Here is a 25,564-nt window from a genome sequence, read left to right as displayed (position 1 = left end):
TGAACACAAACACACACCCACACTGCATACTTTGCCAAGCCTGGGTGAATTTATTGTAGTGTTACTCAGTCTTCTAATGCTTCTAATGCTACTGGCTAAATATCTTCTGCTATTATAAATAATATGAAGTATGGTTGGGCCTTTCTCAAAAATCCAATAAAATTGCTTCTCAGAGCTATAAAATTATAATATTTAAAAAATAAGTTCAAAATATTTAGAGGTATTTAGTTCCTAACAGAGAAAAAATGTTTGTAGACCACCTTTCTAAGAGTGATTTATTTTGAATTGTTGGTAAAAGCCCAATGACTCTGTGGGCTGAATATTTTGTCAAAAGGTCTACTGTATATATAGAAAATTTCCAAAAATGACTTCTAGAACACTAAGTTCAGAAAATTTTGTTTTAAAATGATTCCTAAAAACAGCAAAATCTGGAGACTTTAGATACTTACTAGCTTTATGACAGTAAAAATGCCTAACACCATGTAATCTCTGATAAAATATATAATGGATTTAGTTATTTTTTTAAAAATAGATAACGGCTTCATTTTTTTAGACATGAATAAGGTTCCGTAAATGGAAAATTAGCTTACTCAAAACGAGGGTTACTTACTATGCACAGAAGCATTATAAACCATGGCTCAATATGTCTATCCAAATTAGTTACTGCAAATCCTTACCTTTTATTAGTGTTACTAAAATCAAAATCACATTATAGGAATGTGATTAGGGGCAAGGGGACAGGTCGTGGTATAGGGCAAACAGTTAGGAGATCAGAGTATGTGTGTGGGGATGCTGAAAGTTAATATGTGAAGGACATAAAGCTTTGCCTAAAAAGAGTAATTAAGAAAATGAAATCAATGCATTCTGTCTAGCCTTTATAGTACTTTTGCTATGACTTATAGCAACAATGTTAACTTTTTTTGTTTGAGTGCCTAAGATAGTTGTTAAAATCTATGTACTCCTTTGCACAATTTTTAGTTGACAAATGAAATTTTTCATCGTAAGAGTTTCAAAGGATTTAATTCTGTCATACTGAAAACAGTGGTAATTTCTGAAAAATGATTACTTGTCTTATGTATCCAGTGGACTCTAAATACCATAATGATTTTATGCCCACCATCATCCACTTCATAAAGAATATATTAATGAAGCATTTTTTAAAAACTTGGAAATTTTACATTATTCTTTTCTTTTTTTCCTTGAACTTGCATTTTCATTCCATTCTTATCTTAAAACAGTGGTTCTCAACAGGGGTAGAGAGGTGGAGTTCCCAGGCATGGTGGTGGGAATTTTGCCTACCAGGGGACATTTGGCAATGTCTGAAGACATTTTTGATTGTCACAACTGGGACGATGGGTGCTTCTGGCATCCAGTGGGCACTAGAGATGCTGCTAAACATCCTATGAGGCTCAGGTCAGTCAACAAACAACAATCAATCTGATCCAAAATGTCAATAGTGTTGAGGTTGAGAAGCCCTGTCCTAGAGTGATATATTTCTATGACCAAAAGTCTTTTATTCATCACATTATACTTCTCTACAAGAAAAATATTTATGTAAACTGATAAAAATATAAATTTCCTATAACATAAAGGCCTAAGTGTTAAAAAAAAAAAGTGTCTCCTAGAATGGTTTATTACAATTATAATTAGTATACATTAATCTAAAGAACATGATTAAACAATCATCATTAAATATAAAAAGTGAAAATATACTAAAATATTCCTAATGAGATGGATAAAGCTTATTTTGTTATTTTCAATTAGGTATTATATCTGTGCATAAATATTGCTACAATGAGACGGAATTCAGCTCAATGATACTTCTATTTTCATTTTTATGAGAGCTGAGAAACCTTTATGTAAATAAGTAGATGGAAAAGGAGTTCTGTTGAAATAATGTCACTTATTTTGTGAGCTCCTATATGTTATATACACTTACAAGTTACAGTGACCTTTTATTAAAAATTATTTCAGTGATCTATCAGCCAATAACTTAAGGAGATTCTCTTAAATATTGTTAAAAGCAAAGAATTTGAAACCAACTGACTTGCAGAGGATTTGCAAGGTAATTTGAAGGTAATCCTTCAAGGCATTCATTTTCTCACTACCTACAGCTACTGAGTAACCCAGAGATTTTTCAACCCCTGCTTTACTACAGAGACCAAATTAGGCCTTGTTCAATGAAGACTCTTTGGGAACTTCCCTTAACTTTAATATGAGAACACAACTTCACTTATCAGGTAGGGTTTGGGATATCTCAGCAGGCATTTTAAAATCTAGTAATTTCTATTAACTGCCCCATAACCACATCCATCATGAAAAGTCAGGCACGGGTGTCATCCAATACCTATGCCTAATAGCCTAGGTCTTAGAAATCATATGATGGGTTTTATGAAAATTAGATTCTCAAGAAAGAAAATAGTCCAAATATGACTAAAATTCTTCCCATTACTCCCTTACCTCTTAGATACTCTGTACTGTGCTGTGGTCAATTTTCCAGTCTCAGGGTCATGTACTGTAGCTCGGCTCAGCTACAAAAAAAGAGAAAGGACAAGGACTTACTCACGTAGCAGGCAATTTGGGGCTTTTGTTTTGTTTTGTTTTGCCAAGCCACAGGTGATTGGAAGGGTTCAGATTGGTCTGGATGGTAGGTAATGGTTTCGAATCAGCAAAAACATTTAGAAAGGTGGCAATAAGAAAAGCCACTTCCAAATCAAGAGAAAATGGGTTGACAGATTTTTGTTGTAGATTGTCCTTTCACTTTTTTTTTAAAAAAATCATTTGAAGCTCTATGTAAATTTTTTATAGCACTGGGTTTCACAGGTGCTTTCTCAGATCTAGAAGTTTAATGTTCTTTAAATTATTTGACAAAAGAATAATTAGTGGTCTCTTTAGTCTCTTTAAATTCATTTTTTAAAACTCTCACCAAGCTATAACTGTTGTTAAATCTCTCTGGTGAAGTAAAAGGCAACTAAACTCAGAAGCAATAGCATTTGGAAGACTGAGATCTGAAGCATAACTCTGTTCTTTCCATTGCCAGCTTTTAAGTCAGCAAGTTTTTAAAAATAAAAACTCCAACAGGAGAAATAGATTATCCAAAATGACAATGTTATTTTATAAGATGCAGGAACAAATGCCAATACAATCATCATGAAGAACGATGTGAATTCACCACAGCATTTATGAATATGAGAGAACTACGTAAACAAAGACTACTCCCAGATTAATCCAGGCTGCTGCTTTCTTTCCCCCCATCTTTGGCAAGAAAAAGAAAACAAGTATAAAAGCCATTTCCTGGATATTTGATTCCTAACCTGAAGAGCGATGCAAAGCATATTAACTCCCTAAAAATAACAGACCAATTAAATATTAAAAACAGAACTTCTAGTTAAAGGGAAAGACCTGTGAAACACAAAGCAGTTTATCCATGCATAAAAATAGGTGGTGACTTGACTGGAGACTGAAAATGACCTACTTCCCTTAAATGAATAATTCCTGTAGGATGTACAAAACACTCATTAGAGGGCAGAATATGCAGCATACACATCTCTTACCTTTTGCTAATTCTGTAATGTACCGTCTCCAAGTCTCCTGTTATTGGGTTTGAAATGGTGGCTCGCCTCAGCTGTGAAGCCAACCATCAAAATAGTTGCATTATAAAAAAAAAAAAAAAAAATGAATCACATTTATCCAATCAGTCAGAATTCTGGGATTTTTTTTTTTTTTTACAAAGGTGGCTAAAAAGAGAAAATAATTCCATAGACTTCCAGTCACCTGTGTTTAGCCTTGAAAGCCTGTTGATTTTTAAATTTTTTACATTTTTAAAAGTTCTTTAAAATTTTTTGTTTTTGTTTTGCATGAATGGAGGGTACACAAACAAAAGAGACTGGAAATTAAATTTCTTTCAACGGTTAGAGGACGTGAAGTGAGGAAAAGAAATTTCTAAAATTTGAAGTCTAATTTATAGTTATAAGAATGGCTATTTGCAGTTAATAATCCATTCCAAACTTTTTGTTTTAATTTTGTCGGTGATGGAAATGTTTGCAAAGATAATGTTCAAAATTTGTTTCAAGGTCATCTTTTCTTCCTTCAAGATGTAAATAAACAGTGAAATAATCTTGGATGAGCACAAAGACAGATGAAAAGAACTCATAAATGTTAAAAAACAGAAAGAGAAGACAGCCAAGATAATGATTTTAAACTTTTTTCTAAAAATGAAGGATGATTCAGATGTTAACAAAAGAGTATAAAATTTTTATTGCCATTGAATTTCTTGATCAAATAATCCAACTGAGGCATCCACTTTGAAGACTGAGGCTTCCAAACCCAGAAATATAAGACTTGATCTCCAAGCTGAAATGAATTCCTAATAAATATTCTACCAAGGTAATTTTGGTTTACTGACCACAAATAGTGAACTACAATCCAAAAGAGAATGACAGAATATGACGTGATTGTAAGTGGCATTCTGCTTAAGAGATTTATAAGAACTCCCTTGGACAACATCCATACATATTAGACTGGCCTTTTCCATTTAAAATGTAATCTTTAGTAAAAAACAAAAAGTACCCATTTGGAAAAGTAGTAAAACTCAACAACAACAACAACAAAAATTCTGACTTCAAGTTTATTCTACAGTACAGATATCCAGACAACTCAACTTTTATGATATAACACGGAACAGCAAACTGTGGTCCATGGGCCAAATTCATCCAGCCACCTGCTTTTAAAAATAAACTTTCATTGGAATATAGCCACGTTCATTTATGTATTTTCTATGGCTGCTTTTGCACTGCAACAGCAGAGGTGAGTAGTTATATAACAGGCTATACAGCCTGCAAAACCTAAAAAAATATTCACTACCTGGACTTTTACAGAAAAATTTGCCAATTCCTGTGTAATAATCGAGCAAAAATATTCCTAGTGTTTATTTAACAATCTCTTTATGAAAATGATGGTGGTTTGTATTTTACTATCAATAAGACCAAACAGATTTTAAGAACAAGCTGATGGGAAAAAAGGCAAGAGCATAAAGGGCAATCTTTCTCACACTCTTGCAAAAGAAGAATTTCTATGCTAAACACTAAGTTTATAGGATTGTGTTTACAATAAATTGTTTTTCTTATTAAGATAAATGACGTGGGTTGAAGTCAGAAAACTATGATGTCATTATTTCAGATTAGCAAGATGCTTGTACCTAGTTATATCCTTCTAGTAATAATGTACCTAAACAGGAATAAAAATACTTCAAGTATTATTTCAGATAAAACTATAGAAGATATAAAAAGTTGGTCTTTGATTAGTCTCTGAGATTAAAGGGCCCCAAAGCACATAGAAAACTTTTTCAGGAAGATGCTGAAACACAAATTTGTCAAGTGTGAATAAAAATCTCATCTATGATTTTCATAAATAAGGGCTTAAAACCCAGCTGCAAGGTATGTTATTTGTGTTGATGACACAGAACAACTGGTACAGAGCTTAGTTAATTCCATTAGTTTGCAACAACAATATCTAAAACTATCTATGGGCTTATTGCCATGTCAATTATCATTTTTATAATCTTGCAAAGGAAAAAACTGAAACACCGGTAGAGTAAATTGAGGAGAGAAAAAAAGAAAAAAATTATTTACCCTTGGTTTTGCTAGATCTTTAACAATTTCAATTTCTGCATCAGAAATAATATCATGGAAGCGAATAATACGAGGCTTGTCCCACTCATCCTCCTGTTTGGCTGGAGCCAGAATAAATTTAGGATTCCGGTTTCCATCATGGTAGCGGCAAAAGAGTTTTTTCTGTCTCCGAGGAGTCTAAACATAAAGTTAAAAAAATTATAAATATATTAGAGTAATAGTATTTTTAATGCTTGTTCCTATGAAGATAAGAAACAATAATCATGCTACTGTATACACAGATTATCTGAGGAAGAACACACAAAAGAAACAGTACCCTGCAAATATTCTGCATCAAATGGGACCTTCAGGATTTTAAAAGTTTTATTAATGATTATTTTCTGGAAGAGATGGTAGGCCTTAAATTTTTAAAAGGTGAGGTTTCTCTTTAACCCCTTCTCTCATCAAAATAAAGTTCAGGCATTGTAAATATGAAAGAAATAATAAAATATTTATAGAAATATGAAATGAATGACCAGCACTGCTCCAAACTTCACAAAGTAACTGGGAAGCACTCAGAAAGTTTCTGAAAGAAAAAAAAAAGAAAACAAAACAAAACCTAACCAGGTTTTCCCAAATACCTCCCAATTTTAAAAAAATTTAAGGGATTTTTTTTTTTAAAGTAAAGAAGAAAATGGGTAGCTCTGAAAAAGAGAAAATAAGTTATTAAACAAAGAAGCTAGGTGCTTTTACTAGCAGGTATTAAAGACAGAGTGGTCAATAAAACAAATAAATGTTCCTTTCAATCATCTATGTATTATATTAACTAAGTAAGTTATTCCATTGCTGATTCTTCTCTTGATTAAACAAGTATTTCATATTATGAGGTAGGAATAATATTAGTTTTGGTTTTAATTATTAACTATACAAAAACAAATAATGATTCATGTTTATTCTTGTACTTTATTTACCTAGAATCAAATCCAAGGTTTTATATCAAATAAGTTTTTTATATGATGATGAGATGAATTTAACTATTCTGAGAAAAAGGATGCTCTTTTGATCTGGGGCAGAGTTGACATGTGTGTGTTACATCAACAAACTGGCAAATTAACAGACTTCTGTTTTTATATCTGTAGTTCTATTTTGCTCTCTTCTTTAAGAGATTCTAAGGGCAATAAAAAATATCTGCTTACTATTGGAAATCTGAACACTGACTAGATATTTGATGATACTATGGAACTACTATGAATACTGTGATACTGGAAATACCATGATAATGGTATTGTGGTTATTTTTTAAGAGTCCTTATCTTTAAAAGATACACACTAAAATATTTAGATGTGAAATTTTAAAAAAATGTTTCATGAGTCTAATTTGTATTTACTTATTAGCTCCCAAAGCAAAAGTAAACATGTTCTTCTGGGAATCCACAAACTTATCAAAAATGTCAACATAAATATGATCTACTTATTTGCTGTTAGAGGTTAGGCTGTCAACAGTGAGTCATCAAATACCAGGAAGTCATCAACATAAAAACATAAAAGCCAGCTTCAGTTTAACAGTAGTAGAGAAAAAGATACACACTATTCAAATGTTTTCACTTAAAAGTACTCACTTCAAAAATTCACTAACTCCTTCTACGTATGCCTGCTTTCAACTGAACACTAGTGCCACATGATATTCCTTAAATAAGGATTCCATGATCAATTAATGTTGAGAAACAAAGTATATCCTATTCATAATGCACATTATCATAAAAAGGATCTGAAAAGTCCTAAGGCTGAACAAAAACTATGTTCCCCACGCTTGAACTTTATTATTTTTGGCCTATTACCTATTAAGTATCCTGAAGCACTGGTAATCTGAGTACAAATACATAAATATAGATATACAATAAACAAAGCGATATTTATAGACACATTTTAGTATTTTAAAGAATAAATGTTAAAGCCAAAATCTGTTTAAAGTCTTTGTGCATTTTTAATATTTCTTAAATAGATGAAAACATTTCACTAGGCAATCTTGTCTAGGTTGACTAGGAGCAGAACCAAAAGAGATCACTGTATAGATAAATCCATTGTTTTCACAGGGTGAGTTAGAATGGTATATTATTTCTATTTAAGATTGCTGAAATCTTTTTTGCATTAAGATATAAGAAAAAACTTTATCACTTCCCTTAAATTATCTGATTCTTCACCTTAAAAAGCCTGTTTTAATCTATGAAAAGGGTAATAATTACCAAAAATGCATTGTAATGGTATATGATTCACAAGTTTTGTTTTAAAGCTATTTTACTAAGAGTTGGAGCATATTAAGTGTGACACCTCAATAAAGTGATGTGGCATACTGTAATACTTTATCAATAATTCTGATTTTTATCACAAAAGTTTAAAAATCAAAGAATTCTGAAATCTCTCTAGAACTATGTACAAACACGCACACACATGCACTTCCACACACACACAATTGGCTTTTCCACTTTACCATTTTGATACCCTCCCCACGGCACAGCATTTCGTACTTCTGTCTCTCTGGCAGGTAGTCCGCAGCAACCCCTTTTTTCTTCGGTGTGGTTTTCTGATCAGATTGATCATCTGAAGCAGACTTATTGGCATCTTTTTCTTTAGCCATTATATACTCAAAATATTTTAAGTTACCATTAGCTCTCTGATGTTCAGGATCTATTAGAAAAGAAAGAAAGCATGTCCATGAGTAAGCTTACAGTTGTTCAAGCATCAGAATACAACAATATACAAGTGGAGGAATATATAAATTTACCTTCCAAACCAGGATGCTTTTGAGAGTGAAAGGAGGCACTAATGAAAATTATTATACCAAAACAATAGGTGTAAACCTGTACTGCCCCAAGCACATCAAGACATATAGTCACCCTATATAAAAAGAGTTCTGGAGATGGAAATCAGCCATTTATTTCAAAGTAGCAATTACCGCTTCTACTTTGAGAATGTTCCATGTGAGAAGTTACTAATCAGCTTTGATGTCAAATGAATTTTCCAGTATTACTTATTACACTTATTTGAGGCAATGGAAAAGATTTTTCTGAGATTGAAATGTAATGACCATGGGGAAGACAAGGTATACATTTCAAAAGCAACCTTTACCACAGACACACTATAAACACAGAACACAGTCTACTTCTGAGGGCTGAGTGGACTTCCATCCCAAAATTCTAAGTGAGACGGAAAAGAGAAACTAAAAATATAATTTTCAAATAAGCCAGAATCCACTAACTGCCTTGGAATTGCTAGTCATAATTGTTAGCTATCTTTTAGTAGGGGAAAGGAGGACTACTCCACCCATCCAGGAGAAAAAAAATCCAAACAACCACGCACACACAAATGAAAAAGACAGAACAGAACACAGAAACTTCACTTGTGACATTAATTGAAGTGTTTAAAAAATCTAGCCTTAGATTTGTAAAATACTTCTTGTCTTTGAGAAACTGCTCATAATATATGTTGTGATACACACAATATGAGTCTACTTTTGTAAAAGAAAGGGAAAAGGGGAGAGGGGGTATACTATGAGGAAACAAAAAAAATTGGTGGGTATCTCCGAGTGATTGGCTCTGAGTGATGACTCTTCTGTATCTGTTTCTACTTTAAAATTTTTTCTACAATGAATGAAGTATTTTTTAAGTCAGGAGGAAAAATATCACTAAAAAACACTGGGAAAAAAAGGGTAATTGAATTAATATCTCAATTTATTAATTCACTCAACTAAGAAATAACCTAATTATCAAAAGCTTATTTTCAGATGACCAATGTTTTTGAACTGTTCGACTCTCCTAACATACACATATTTACCTATTCATAAAAAGAATTTTTTTTAAGTTTTAGAGCTTCATTATACACCAAAGACCACATGAATTTTTTTAGCATACAACTCCACCACAGATTCTGAGTTAGTAGGTCTGGCATGGAGATCAAGGAATTTTCATTTCTAATAAGTATCCAAGTAATTCTGATGCATGTGGCCCCTGGCTCATACTTACAGAAACACTACATCTCTGTTCAAAATACTAGTAGTAAAATCTTCATAAGATATCATATTTTCCTAACATTTGAATATGACAATCAAATATATTTCCATTCTATTTACTTCTATGAAAGAATTTCAACCAGAGGATATAAAATGGAAAATCTCATTCATGTGCCCTCAGGACCACAAAACTTAAGGACTGAGAGACTGATTTCCCATAAATGCCTGATTTTCAGAAAACTGATAATATTGGAATTTTCTTAAATTATAGGGAATTGGTCAGGGGTTGCCTCATATCAATCTTAGGAAATGTTGCTTATGGTTTCCAGGGGCATGAACAAGAAATCACCCAGGTTGAGTTAGTCTTAAAAGTAAGCTGAATTGAGCTTTGTTTGTATGACTGGACTGCTTTTGTCTGCTTAGGGAATGTTCAATGCTAGTCCCCATTTGTTTTTGATTTGAACAGACTCTAACTGAACTCTCCCCTCTTTACATTCCCTGCCCATAAACATAGCCTACCCCAATCCCTCAATGGTCTCACCTGTAGCTTCCTACATTTTGCAGGTCCTGAATGCAATTCCTCTGCTATTACTGACTGAACTCATCTTTTGGACAATTTTGAGTGTGCCTCATTTTACCTTTTTATTTAAGGTTGACATTTCAAATCACTATTTCTGAATATGAAATGCAATAAACCAAAAACTTCCTTCAAAGGACACAGGTCTATATTTAATATGGCAACAGGGTAAACAAATATTTTTGACTGAGTTAGCTAGGTTAGATCCAATTTTGAAATTCCTGAAGAGTACAGAGCAGAGAAACACAGCTACTGTTGTAGTACTGTTAGGTGAGAAAGACCAGTTGCCATTTATTTAGAGGATAAACAGAAAGATAAAGTACATCTGACAGATGAGCTCCTGACTTATGACAAATAAAAAGTAACAAAGCTATATGACAAATATATACAGTCACACATAATTATAATTAGTATATCTATATATCCACCAATACATCTTTAACCTTGAATTAGGCCAAATTAACATACCTAGTTCAAGAAGCTTCTTTGTGAGCAAAAGTGCCTTATCCATGTCTCCCTGCTGGTACACCGCATAGCTCAAATAATCTAGAACAGAGACTTCATCAATGGTAGAAACCTCGCCTTCATCCAGCTGCCTTAGTGCTTGTTCCATCCACAGTTCTGTATGGTAATAATCTGCTTCTGTGTAGGCCACTTTGCCCAACTCAAAACAGTCCTCAACTGTTAGAAATGATTTGTGTTTTACTCCTATGGAAACAAAATACAGAGAACTTTAGGAATCTTAATACTATTATATATTTATTTAGGACTACACAGCTTTCAAAGTACTCTCTCGCTCTCATTTGAACCTCACAACAACCTTCTGAGGGAGGAAAAGCAGGAATTATCCTAAGTTTATAAACAAAGGAACAATCTACAAGGTAATGAAACATGGCAAGGATCACACAGCTAATAGATAACGTGGGACCTATAGAACCCGAGACTTCAATTATCAGCCATCATACCAAAATGAAGCATCAATTAAGTTGAAGCATGCAATTTTCCAACACAGCGGGAATCACCATATGAGATATATCTAACTCTTAACCAACAATCTGGGCAAGGGATAAATGGACAGGAAGAGAGACAAATCTTTCAATTGATTCTTTCCCCTCTTCCCTTCCCCTACAGTAATCCTTTTCAAAAGCACTAATGGTATGTAATTTACATACCATAAAGTTCACCCAGTTAAAGAACCCAATAGTTTTTAGTATATTCACAGAGTTGTACAACCATCACCATAATCTAATTTTAGATCATTTTCATCACCCCAAAAAGAAACTCTGTAACCATAAGCAGTCACTACCCATCATCTCCCCTTTCCTGCCCTATCCCTAGACACCACTAATCTACTTTCTGTATCTGTAGATTTGCCTATTCTGGCTATCTCACATAAATGGAATCACACAACATATGGTCTTCCGTGATTGGACTCCTTCACTCAGCATAATGTTTTCAAGGTTCTTTTTATTGCCAAATACTAGTCCATTGGGATAGACTACATTTTGCTTATCAGTTGATGGACATTTGAGTTGTTTCCACTTTTTTGGCTTTTATTAATAATGCTACTGTGAACATTCATGTACAAGTTTTTCTGTGGACACATTTTTTCATTACTCTTGAGTATATGTAGCACTGGAATTGCTGGGTCTTATGGCAAATCTATGCTTAACATTTTCAGAAACCGCCAAACTTTTTTCTAAAGTGGCTGCACCTTTTTACAATCCTACCAGCAATGTATGAGGGTTCTAATTTCTCTACATCCTCACCAATACATGTTATTCTCCACCTTTATTATAGCCATTGTGGGTATGATGTAGTATTTCATCGTGGTTTTTAAATTTTATTTCCCTAAATGATGTTGAGCATCTTTTCACATGCTTATTGGCCATTTGTATATCATCTTTGGAAAAATGTCTATTCAAATCCTTTTGCCCATTTAAAAATTTGGTTACTTGTCTTTTTATTATCGACTAATTATTTGTTTCAAATATTGTACAATTACCATTACTTTCATAAGAATAAGGAAAAATAGAGAAAGAACTATAGAAAGAAATAAATGTAAAAAATATACTCTGAATGATAGCAACCATATAACACTGCATTTTTATAAACAGTAAATCAGGTGAGTTAAGAGGAGACTTTAAAAGCCTGAGTATTTTATGTTGTTTTTTGTGTATACCATGTTAAGTAAGCAACAGAGAGAAAATTACATCTGGACCACATATTCTGGGGTGGCCCAGAGGGAATTGCTTCTGATATAAAACACAGTTGATCCCTGAACAAGGGTTTGAACTGCACAAGTCCACTTATATGTGGATTTTTTTCAGTAAATACATATATGTACTGTAAATGTATTTTCTCTTCCTTATGATTTTATTAATAACATTTTCTTTTCTCTAGCTTACTTTATTGTAAAAATACAGTATATAATACATGTAACATACAAAGTATGTGTTAATCAACTGTTTAAATTATCAGTAAGGCTTCCGGTCAGCAGTAGTCTATTGGTAGTTAAGTTTTGGGAGAGTCAAAATAGACACGCAGATTTTCAACTGCTCAGGGGGTCAGCACCCCTAACCCCAGCATTGTTCAAGGGTCGACTCTACCTAGAAATGCTGAATTAAATGTAACAATTATCCATTTGTACTATGGCCAAGTTCGCAGGAATTAAGCAAATTTCTTGGGGCCAAAACCAAAAAGGAACTTGAAACCTAGAGAGGTAAGCAGAGGATGAAGCTGCATCTCCTCTGGAGGCAGTCACCAGATCAGAATACTAGAAGCTTGATTTTTTAACCACCAAGAAAGGGACAGGAGATAAAGCCTCAGGCCCATGCAAAGTGACAAAGCAGACCCTTGAAGAACTACATCTTGAATGGAAGAATGAACTAGAAAATAAACTCTGTCAGCTGGCAAAGAGAAACAACAGAAGAACTTATTTTTCCTCAGTCTTCACTGCAGGTAGGGGAAAAACAACCCCTTAGAACTCCACAGGCACACTTTCAGGGAGGTTTTCATTTCAAACATATGCTGTCTCCATGGTCTGGGAAACTAAAGCCAAGAATTTAACTTAAAGTAGTCATAGGTTGGTAATGTAATAGGACAACTGGCAGAAGCAACATTTAAACTCTGCAAAATGCACCCTCACCTCAGGTTTTGCAATATTCCAACACACAATCTGAAGAAATGCATACAATCCAAAATCACAAAGCACATGATGAAACAAGCCACTATGAGCAAAATTAGCAGAAACTATTAAAAACCAGTATTAGACATCCCCCAAGGTCTTCAGATGTTGGTGTTATCAGATTAAGAATACAAAACAACTATAATTAAAATGTTTAAAGAATTTTTTAAAAATAGAAAATATGAACATGTAAGATACCCTAAAAAAGACCAGGCAGATTTGAGTGGGGGGAAGAAATAGAACTTTCAGAAATTAAAAATATTATCAATGAAATAAAGACATATTGGTCAGGTTAAACAGCAAGTTAGACACAACAAAAAAGAGAATAATAAACCTAGAAGCGAGAACTGAATAAATTACCATAGGATAAACTACCCAGGATGCAGCAGAGAGGAGGAATACACATGAAGTTCTAGTTAAAAGACAAGAAAGAAAAAATAAGAAGACAGGGCTTCCCTGGTGGCGCAGTGGTTCGGAGTCCGCCTGCCAGTGCAGGGGACACGGGTTCGAGCCCTGGTCCAGGAGGATCCCACATGCCGTGGAGCAACTGGGCCCATGTGCCTCAACTATTGACCCTGCACTCTAGAGCCTGCGAACCACAACTACTGAAGCCTGCGCGCGTAGAGAAAGCCTGAGCGCAGCAATGAAGACCCAATGCAGCCAAAAATAAATAAATTAATTAAAAAAAAAAAAAAGAAGACAGAAGACAACAGCATGTGTCAGAAGAAGACAACAGAATGTGGAAAAGGCACTATTTAAAGAAATATTGATGGACAATTTTCTAGAATTAGAATACATGAAACTTCAGATTCAGGAAGCATAGAGAATAATAAGCCAAACAAAGTACATGCAAGGGCTTCTTAAAGATTTGTTTCAAGGAGGAAGAAAACAATTCCAAAAGAAAAGTCTGAGGTACCAAAAAAAAAAAAAAAAAAGATAACCAAAGAAATTGGTATACATTTAAAGAAAAGTGAGCCATCAGATTGGCAAAAATCTCAAAGTTTGAAATTTTTTTTGTGATGCTGTGGGGAAATAGGCACTCTCATATATTGCTGCTAGAAATACAAAATGACAGAACCATTATGGGGGGAAACTGGGACAATATTAGCAAAATTTCCTATGCATTTCCTCTTTGATTCAGTGGCATCACTTCTAGAAAAAATATCCCAAAGATCACTTAGCAAAAAAACAAAATAATATATGCACAAGGTTAATGGAAGTATTATTTTTATAAAAGCAAAAGACTGCAAACAAACCAGATGTCCATCAATAGGCGCCCAGTTAAATAAACTATGGTAACTCCACAAAATGGAGTAACATGCAGCTGTAAAAAGAAATGAGGAGGATTTCTATATAGGATATGAAGTACTATCTAGAGCATATCAATAAATTAAAATGCCAAAGTACAGGAAGTATTTATACCATGCTGCCTTCTCTGCTGATGTTGAGAGGAAATAGGAATATATATACATTTGCTTATATTTTCAAAAAGAAACAGTGGAAATGAAAAAGCTAATAAAGTGGTAGTTACATATAGGAAGAAGAAAGGAACAGGTTGAGGAGTACAGAAATGAAAGTGAGACTTCTGTCAGTGGACCTTATTAGTATAGTTTGGACTTTGAACGAATATAAAAAGTTCTGCATAACTAAAACTAATATGAGAGAAATGGTGAAGGTGGTCAAAAGGTACAAACTCCCAGTTATATGATAAATAAGTCCTGGGGATGTAATGTATAGCATGGTGACTATGGTTAATAATACTGTATTGTATATTTAAAAGTTGCTGGAAGAGTAGATCTTAAAAGTCCTCATCACAAGAAAAAATTTTTTTGTAACTACGTGTGATGGTGGATGTTAACATCTTGTGGTGATCATCTCACAATACGTACATATCCGCATCATGTTGTACACCCAAAACTAATACAATGTTATATGTCAATTATGTCTCAATTTTAAAAAAGTTTATTTGGGCACCGCTTTTAAATAAAACATTAATAACAGCATTTTTCAGTTTTAGTTCTCACATGCTTTTAGCTCATTTGATTCTCATGGCAATCCAATGAAAAAGGTATTATGTCAGACCCCAAAATGGATACTGCCCACTATGCTAGTTAGTTTCATGTTCCTCTGTTGGACAATGTGTTATCATGTTTCATTTGTCAACACATTTCTAAATATAACAGAAACCAAAACAATATAAAGTTTTTGAACAACAGAAGAGGACAAAGATAGGATATGAATTAAAAACTGAGCCTGTGACAAATTTGCTTTCAGTGAAAAAGATGTAGAAGAAGAAGGAGGAGGAGAAAAGGAGGAGGGGAGAAAGAAAAAGAAAATTTTTTCCAACTTTTGATACCAACGTTCAAACAATAAATGTGAGACTCACAGTGGTTTAATGTTAATGTCAAAATATCTTATCTCCTATACCAAGTTTTCTGACCTAAATAAACAGAGATAGCATGTTCATGGATTAGAAAATTATCTTTTTAAAATGACAGTGCTGCCCAAATTCTCCCCAAGATTCAAAACAACCCTAATAAAAATTCCTACAGGCATTTTTGTAGAAACTGACAAGCTGATCCTAAGATTTATATGGAAATCCAAAGAATTTAGAATAGCCAAAGCAATTTTAACAAAGAACATAGTTGGAGGACTTATTCACAGTGTTTGCAAGTATGTGAAGGAACTGAAACTCTCATACACTGATGACAGGAGTATAAAATGGTACAACAATTTGGTGGTTTCTTAAAAATTAAATATATACCTACCATGCAACCCAGAGAATTCACTTCTAGTTATTTAACCAAAAGAAACATATGTCTGATAACATCACGAAGGAAACTGGTAGAAAAAGGAATACAATGGTGTTTTCCTTAACTTTTGATTGACTATACTTCAACAAGGCAGTAAATTGGCTAAAACCAGACTTAGCTATAACCTATCCAATGGTGTCAACATGTTTTGTTTTGTTTTGTTTTTAATGCTAGCAGAAAAGGAGTTCATGAGAAATAAATTAAGAGGAAATAAAATCATGGGCACATTTTGCTAGTGATCAGACATTCACTGTCTAGGGCATAGCATGCCCTAGTCTGAGGATATGACCTGTTACATTCTAGTACCAAGCACAGTCCTAGCATGGAGATGTATGCATTGGAGGATCACATGGACCAATACAATTAAATATTCAAATCATACAACTACCTCCATTCACTATTTTTTTTTTTTGCTTCCTGTTAGTCACTTATGGATAGTAACTGATTATCAGTGTACTACTAAAATGAAGATGAAGATCCATATTTTGACAGTTACTAACTCTCTACTCCACACTCTAATCTAGAAAAGGATACCAAGAAACTAACTTATTAATAGTTTAACATGACACAATTTCAGAAACAAAAGAAACATACTGAATTTTGACTCTCCTATTATTTTTCAGTTATGAGAACTGGAATACAGTTCTAAGACGAGCTTACAAAGCAGTAATTAAGAATGTTTTGGGGCTTCCCTGGTGGCACAGTGGTTGAGAGTCTGCCTGCCGGTGCAGGGGACATGGGTTCGAGCCCTGGTCTGGGAAGATCCCACGTGCCGCGGAGCAACTGGGCCCGTGAGCCACAATTACTGAGCCTGCGCGTCTGGAGCCGTTGCTCCGCAACGGGAGAGGCCCGTGCACCGCGATGAAGAGTGGCCCCCGCTTGCCGCAAGTAGAGAAAGCCCTCGCATAGAAACGAAGACCCAATACAACCAAAAAATAAAATAAATAAATAAATAAAATTTAAAAAAAAAAAAAAAAAAGAATGTTTTTTCTCAGGGACATGCAAAAGACACAAGAGGAGAGTATGCCATTAATACCCGTAGAGAGCACCAGAAATATTTTTTACATGACCTGATATCCTGGCAACATTATCTGAAAGCACAATGGGGATAGTAGAGTATCTTTAGCTATTCTGCCTTGGTAGTTAAAGTATCTCTGGTTATCTTACCTATTGATCTATTCACAATTATCAAAGGCAAAATGCCTAGGAATTGTATTAAAGAAGAAAATGAAAATGAAAATGAAGTGATGTAGCATTTGAAAGGGAAGGCTGCTTCCAAAATAGAGAACATGAGAAGAAAAAGTAAATGCACAAGAAGACAAAGAAAATGAGATAAGGAAAGTGATGTTGGCAGAAAAAGACTATAAAAAACTTTCATGCAAAGCACAAATAGTTAGAATTTGACGAGAAAAAAGAATAAGCTGCAAATTCCTTTGGTTCAAAGGAAGTGGCATGGATGACTGATGTTAGCACGTCAAACCGAATGTAGTAACCCAAATTTACAGTTAAAACTAACACCAAAAAGAGTCCTTTTAATTTATTATCACAATATAAACTATAATATTATATGACAGTATAGGAAAATTTACTTAGAAATACATTTTTTGTGGCTCATCCATAAACTGGGAGATTTAAAAATTCTTACACTTTATAGGAACACTTAGTGGACAAAAATTTGATTTGTAAGGGACAAATATGTTTAAAATGCATACACTTGGGAAGTTGATGTCTTGCATCAGAGGCACTATGGTACACTCATAGCTGAGTGTGCTCCAGAGATGTGCAGAGAATCTACTGCTTGGTGTAGTTAACCTTATCAGCTAACCAAGATAGTGATGCAAATGACCAAGAAGAACATTCAACTTCCACCTGAAGTAAATCAAATTTTATATATAAGACATTTTCTATCCAAAAAGAAAAGTGTAGGGGACACACAGTTTTGAGGGCATTAGCCCGCTGTGGTCCCCCCTTTTGCCTGGCAAAGCAATAAAGCTATTCTTTTCTACTTCACTCCCCCACCAAAAGTGTAATATCTTCAGAAGCTAAAAATCTACTCAACAAATCAGGGTTAGGAACAACCTGAAACTAAAGGAACAGTCTATATGAACTGTAAAGGCATCATTAGTGCCAAAATCCATATAACTTATCAGATTTTATATTAAAATATCAAGAAAGCATTTCAAAAGGTAGGCCCAAAAAGGAGAAAGAAACAGACAAAATTAATCAAGGAGTTACATGGCATCAATATAAATCCACTGAAATAAGCATTTCTCTGATTTTGGGGGGAGGGCAATTAAAAAAAACAAATCATCCTTCCCCCAACCCTCATCCCTATCGCTTCACACCTCAACTGCTATAATTTTAAATCTGACAAAGCCAAGTGTTGGCAAGGATATGAAGAAATGGGAACTCCCACACATTGCTGGTGAGAGTATTAATTGGTACATCTGCTCTGGAGAAAAATCTGGCCACATCTAGTAAAGTTTGAGAAGCTTATATCCAAGAGAAACTCTTTTATGTGTGTAATAGACACAAGAAGACATAAAGATGTCTGTTGAAACCTTGGTCCTGCAAAAAACTGGAAATAACCTAAGCTACCACTATCATCTCTTACTTAATTTTTACAACAGCCTCCTCCCTCATTTCTTTGTCCCTACCCCCAGATCTGAATCCATTCTGCAGCCAGAATGATATTTCTAAAATGAAAATCATATAACCTCCCTGTTTAAAACTTTTCAATAGCTTCTCATTGCACTCAGAACACTTCAAACTCCTCCACATGATTTACAAAGTTCATCAGGAGATGGCTTCTGCTTACCTATCTAGCCTCATCTCTCACTACTCTCACAAAACCAACTCCCTCCCACTGTTCATGCACTCACCCCTTGAACAAACTACTTGTTAGATATCTGATTTAAATGTTCTCTCCTCTCTGGCCTATATACATGTTCTGTTTGGAATATTTTTCTCATGCCCACTATTTCCCCCCCTCCCCCAATTTCCTAGCTAATTCCTTGTCCATTACATCTCAATTTTTAAAAATATCCTGTCTTCCAGGAAGTCTTACTTTATGCCTCTCTCTTATCAAGTCCAGAATTAGGTTTTCTCCTATGTGCTCCCACAGTATCCTAAGTTATCTGCATCTAGGCATTCATCATACCATATCATAATATAAGTACCCTAAGGGAAAAAGCAGTGTTATTCATTATCGCATCCCTAGTACTTAACATAATGGTTACTATGTTAAGTAGATATTAAATAAACATTAAATAGTTAATATCTATTAAACAAATTGATGTTTTAAACCAGAAGTGAACTAAAAAACATAAGGCAGGACTTCCCTCGTGGCGCAGTGGATAAGACTCCACGCTCCCAATGCAGGGGGCCCAGGTTCAATCCCTGGTCAGGGAACTAGATCCCACATGCATGCTTCAACTAAGAGTTCACATGCCACAACTAAGGAGCTGGCAAGCCACAACTAAGGAGCCTGTGAGCCACAACTAAGGAGCCTGCGAGCTGCAACTAAGGAGCCCACATGCCACAACTAAGGAGCCGCTTACCACAACTAAGACCCGGTGCAACCAAATTAATTAATTAATTAATTTTAAAAACAAAACAAAACAAAGCTGTGATCTTCAGAAGTGTTATAATGTACCATATTAGTAGAAACAGAAAATAAAATTTGCAAATTTGTACTTTTTTGGAAGTCCAACTTGATGAAATTACATTCCAGCTTAAAGGAAATTTTATTTAATATTATACCATGGTCAGTTTTTCCACTTGATACTTCACTCCAAATTTAGGAAGATGAGCAAGAAAAACATCTTAACAAGTAACTCATCCCACTATATTTTCTTAAGGAGAAAATCAATTTCAGTATGATGATAGAGGTAATATACTTTATTTCTCCAGTTGATAATGACAAGAAGATAGTAATGGGGTAAGCCACACACTCACAGAAAAAGTGAGAGATGGCAAAAGTAAATTATCATGTGAAGTTAGATATTAGTAACACAAGTAAAACTGGAAAATTTCAAATTTTGCAGAAATTAAACAACACACTCTTTAACAACTAATGGATCAAAGAAGAAATCACAGGGAAAATTAGAAAATACTTAAAGACAAATGAAAATGAAAACAACATACCAAAACTTATGGGACACAATGAAAGCAGAGCTAAGGGAGAAATTTATAGTTATAACACTTACATTAAAAAACAAGAAAGATCTCAAATCAACAACCTAAAAGCTAGAAAAACAAGAACAAACTTAACCTAAAGCTAGCAGAAGAAAGGAAATATTAAAGGAGAAGTAAATTACAGAATAGAAAAACAATAGAGAAAATTAATGAAAACAAAAGTTGGTTCTTTGAAAAGAATTTTGTCAACAAAATTGACAATCCTTTAGCTACATGGACTAAGAAAAAAAAAGATTCAAATTACTAAAATCAGAAATAAAAGTGGGGATACTACTATTGATTCTACAGAAATACAAAGGATTATAAGAGAGTTCTATGAAAAATTGTACACCAACAAATTGAATAACTTAGATGAAATGGACAAATTTCTAAAAACACAAAACCTACCAAGACTAAGAAAAAAATAGAAAATCTGAATAGACCTATAGCTAGTAAGGAGACAATCAGTAATCAAAAGTCTCTTGACAAAAGAAAAGCCCTGGACCTAATGGCTTCACTAGAGAATTCTACCAAACATTTAAAGAAGAACTAATACTAATCCTTCTCAAACTTTTCAAAAAGAGAGGAAAGAACACTTCCTATCTCATTCTATGAGGCCAGTATTATCCTTTATACCAAAGCCAGAAAAAGACACTACAAGAAAACTACAGACCAATATCACTTATGAACACTGATGTAAAAATCCTCAACAAAGTACTAGCAAACAGAATTCAGCAGCATATAATATTAAAATGATTATACACCATGACCAAGTAGAACTTATTCCTGGAATGCAAGGATGTTTCAACATATGAATATCGATCAATGTAATGCACCACATTAACGGAATAAAGGAAAATAATACGATCATCTCAATTGATGCAGAAAAAGCAACTGACAAAATTCAGTATTCTTTCATGATAAAAAACACTCAACAAACTAGGAATAGAAGGAAACTACCTTAACATAATAAAAGATATATTTGAAAAACCCACTCAATGGTCAAAGACTGAAAGCTTTTCCTTTGAGATGAAGAACAAGAACAAGGATGCCCACTTTTGCCACTTCTATTCAACTTAGTACTTGAAGTTCTAGCCAGGGCAACTAGGCAAGAACAAGCTCAAAGGTGCCCAAACTGGAAAGGAAGAAGTAAAATGATCTCTGTTCACAGATAACATTATCTTTTTTTTTGCCACAATGCGCGGCTTGCGGGATCTTAGTTCCCCAACCAGGGATTGAACCTGCACCCTCGGCAGTGAAAGCATGGAGTCCTAAGCACTGGACTGCCAGGGAATATCCAGCAGATAACATTATATTATGTTAGAAAATCCTAAGGAGTCCACAAAAAAACTGTTAGAACTAATAAATGAATTCAGCCAAGTAGCAGGATGCAAAGACAACACAGAAAAATCAGTTGCATTTCTATGTACCAATGAACAATCTAAAAGAAAATTACTAAAACAAGTCTAAGCATAACATACTTAGGAATTAACTTAACCAAGGAAGTGAAAGACATACAGTGAAAACTACAAAAAAACTGCTGAAAGACAACATAAATAAATGGAAAACACATCCCATGTTCATGGATTGGAAGACTTAACATTGTTAAAATGTTAATACTACTCAAAGCAATCTACAGATTCAACACAATCTCTATCAAAATACTAAAAACAGAAACAGAAAAACCCATCCTAAAATTCATACGGAATCTCAAGGGACCCAGAATAACCAAAACAATCTTAAAAAAGAAGAACAAAACCGGAAGACTCACACCTCCTAATTTCAAAACTTACTACAAAGCTACAATAATCAAATAGTGTGTATCAGCATAAAAACAGACTTACAGACTAATGGAATACAGAGCCAGAAAAAACCTTTGTATATATGGTCAAATGATTTTTGACAAGCATGGCACGACCATTCAATGGGGAAAGGATGGTCTTTTCAACAAATGGTGCTGGGAGAACCGAATATCCACATGCAAAAGAATGAAGTTGAACCCTTACCTAATACCACATGTAAAAATTAACTCAAAATAAATCAAGGACCTAAATATAAGACCTAAAACAATAAAACTCTTAGAAGAAAACATAGGACAAAAGCTTTATAACATTGGATTGGGCAATGATTTCTTGTATATGACCCTAAAGGCACAGGCAACAAAAGAAAAAATAAACAAATTGGACTTGGTAAAAAATTTAAAATTTGGATACAAAGCATAATATCAACGGAGTAAAAAGGCAACCCACAGAATAGGAGAAAATATTTGCAAATCATACATCTCATAAGGAATTAATATCCAGAATATATAGAGAACCTCTAAAACTCAACAATAAAGAATGAATAACCCAATTAAAAAATAGACAAAGGACTCGAATAGATATTTCTTCAAAGAAGATGTACAGGCAGCTGCTAATAAGTACATGAAAAGATGCTCAACATCACTGATAATTGGGGAAATGCAAAACTGCAATGAGATACCAGCCACTAGAGTGGCTACTATCAGAAAAAAAAAAAAAAGAAAATAACAAGTGTTGGCAAGGATGTGGAGAAACTGGAACCCTTATGCACTGTTGGTGGGAATGTAAAATGGTATATCTACTATGGAAAAGAGTATGTTGGCTCCTCAAAAATTAAAAACAGAATTATCATACGACCCAGCAATTCCACTTCTGGGTATATACTCAAAGAATGAAAGACAGTGTCTTGAAGAGCTATTTGCACACCCACGTTCACAGCAGCATTATTCACAATAGCTGATGTGTGGAAGGAACCCAAGTGTCCATCAACAGATGAATGGACAAGCAAAATATGGTATATACATACAATGGATTATTATTCAGCCTTAAAAATGAAGGAAGTTCCAACGTATACTACAACCCTTGAGGACATTATACTAAGTGAAATAAGCCAGTCACAAAAAGACAAACACTGTATGATTCTACTTATATGAGGTACTTAAGAGTAGTCAAAGTCACAGAGACAGAAATTAGAATGATGGTTGCCAGGGACTGTGTAAGTGGGAACTGGGGAGTTATTGTTTAACAAGTATAGCGCTTCAGTTTCACAAGATGAAAAGAGCTATATGCAGATGGATGGTAATGATGGTTGCATAATAATGTAAATGTACTTAATACCATAAACTGCACATTTAAAATAGGTTAAGATGGTAAATTTTGTTTTATGTTTTTTTCACAATAAAAATAAATTTAAGCAAATTACCATGAAATCAGCTGTAACTTAAAAAAAGAGGGTTTTGCCAAAAAAAGGTCAGAAAGCAGGATGCTTCACACTGTAGAACACTAAAAATCAGTACATACTCAACATGTCTTGGTTTTAAATTATTGAATATATAAACTTTGATTATCAATTTCCTTATAACTTAACATACAAACACTGGGTATTCTAAAGAAAGACATTTGGAAAACTGGTTGTTTCTTTTTCTTACATGCTAAAATTGCCTACTTAAGTTAGTCCCTATAATTATCAGATTTCACAGTAACAAGCTAGCAGCTTATCCACAACTATTCAGTCCTAGACAAAGGGTTGTTTTGTCCTCAAAGGCTGTGAAACAAATTAAAGTTAAAAATCTTAAAATACGGAAGTCTTTTTATATTAACATTGTCCTAATGGACTGAACGGAAAAGCCAGGTGATAGGATTTTTATAGACCAGAATAATTCTTACCTGGAAGATCACCCTTTGAGATGGTATCTGTATCCAAATTGTAGGTATCCTGGAGACGCAACAGAGCTTTGGCTGCCCCAACCTGATCTTCATCATTAGGGAAGTACTGTCTCTGAATGGTTAGGTTAGAGATAAAACCTTAAAATAGGGGGGAAAAAAAAAGAGTCAAGACACGGGTATGAAATGTACAGTGTGGGAAATATAGTCAATAACTATGTAATATCTTTGTATGGTGATGACATCAGAACTAGACTTATCACGGTGATCATTTTGAAATATATAGAAATATAGGATCAATATGTTGTATAGCAGGAACTAACATAGTGTTGTAGGTCAATTATATTTCAAAAACAAACTCATACAAAAAGAGATCAGATTTATGGTTATCAGAGGCAGGAGGTGGATGTGCGGGGTAACTGGAGGAAGGCTGTCAAAAGGTACAAAGTTCCAGCTATAAGATAAGTAAGTACTAGGGATGTAATGTACAACACAATAAAAATAATTAACACTGCTGTATGTTATATATGAAAGTTGTTAAGAGAGTACATCCTAAGAGTTCTCATCACAAGGAAAAGCATTTTTTTCTATTTTTTTAATTTTGTATCTATGTGAGGTGATGGATGTTCACTAAATTTACTGTGATAATCATTCCATGATGTGTGTAAGTCAAATCATTGTGCTGTACACTTTATACAGTACTGTATATCACTAATATCTCAATAAAATTGGAAGAAAAAAAGACTCTAGAAACTCACAGACTTCCAATTTCCAATATAGAGTCTTAAAAGGATTTTTCAAAATCTATTTTATTATTATTTTCCACCATACCATGTGTAACAAGAAAAAGTTAAATACACTGAACGAGACTTGACATACCTCTAAGTTGTTCATCTTCCCAAACCATTTTTAATGTTGCTTAAGTAATCTGAGGTCATTGCATAAATTATATCTGTATTACTAGGTAAAGATCAACTAACATAATAGAGTTTTAAATTACACAACACAGCCTCCACTAAGCTTGAAAAGTGAACATTTAAAGATTTGAAAACGATGTTCACTGGCAACCAATTATACTTTCAGATAACAGTAAGTAAAATGTATGCTCTTAAAGTTATGTTTTCTTCTTCCATGTGCCACGTATCACATAAATGTGTAGATATATAAAGTTTGGTGGAATTCTTTAAGGAGAAGGAAGAGACATTTATTATATATTTAGGAGTATCAGGTAAGCTAGTTTATTAAAATATATTTAGATCTGTTTAATTATTAAATATAGTGTTCATCAACCAAGGTTTGCACTCTATAAATCCTAACATTAATTTTAAAGGGTTTTACATAAAATACAGCAAAAATAAAACTAAGAAACTAATTACTGATAACTATGTAACTCCTAAGGAGAACGGATGCTAAATACTCCTTAAGAAATCAATACAACAAAAACAAAAAGTGATTTAAAATTTTAATAACATGTGTCATCATTTGCAAATCAAAGTTAGGTACAAGACTTCCCT

The 25,564-nt window shown here is 33.9% G+C and overlaps 1 protein-coding gene across 3 annotated transcripts in view; it reads right to left on the bottom strand.

Moving 5' to 3' along the window:
• The window catches only part of P4HA1 (prolyl 4-hydroxylase subunit alpha 1), an 86,961-nt gene that overhangs the window by 30,010 nt on the left and 31,387 nt on the right, over window positions 1-25,564 (bottom strand). For 2 of the 3 annotated variants that reach the window (XM_007167685.3, XM_057530361.1), the window contains exons 5-9: window positions 24,054-24,191; window positions 10,660-10,899; window positions 8,097-8,293; window positions 5,631-5,807; window positions 3,555-3,625 (exon numbers count right to left, since the gene is read on the bottom strand). In XM_007167685.3, coding sequence (XP_007167747.1) covers window positions 3,555-3,625; window positions 5,631-5,807; window positions 8,097-8,293; window positions 10,660-10,899; window positions 24,054-24,191 — 823 coding nt within the window. Of the gene's footprint in view, window positions 1-2,460; window positions 2,532-3,554; window positions 3,626-5,630; window positions 5,808-8,096; window positions 8,294-10,659; window positions 10,900-24,053; window positions 24,192-25,564 lie in introns of all 3 variants that reach the window. The other variant, XM_007167686.3, reaches the window with a different exon arrangement.

Source organism: Balaenoptera acutorostrata, chromosome 16, assembly GCF_949987535.1.
Source record: "Balaenoptera acutorostrata chromosome 16, mBalAcu1.1, whole genome shotgun sequence".
NCBI lineage: Eukaryota > Metazoa > Chordata > Mammalia > Artiodactyla > Balaenopteridae > Balaenoptera > Balaenoptera acutorostrata.
This window is presented reverse-complemented; position numbering and strand designations above follow the sequence as displayed.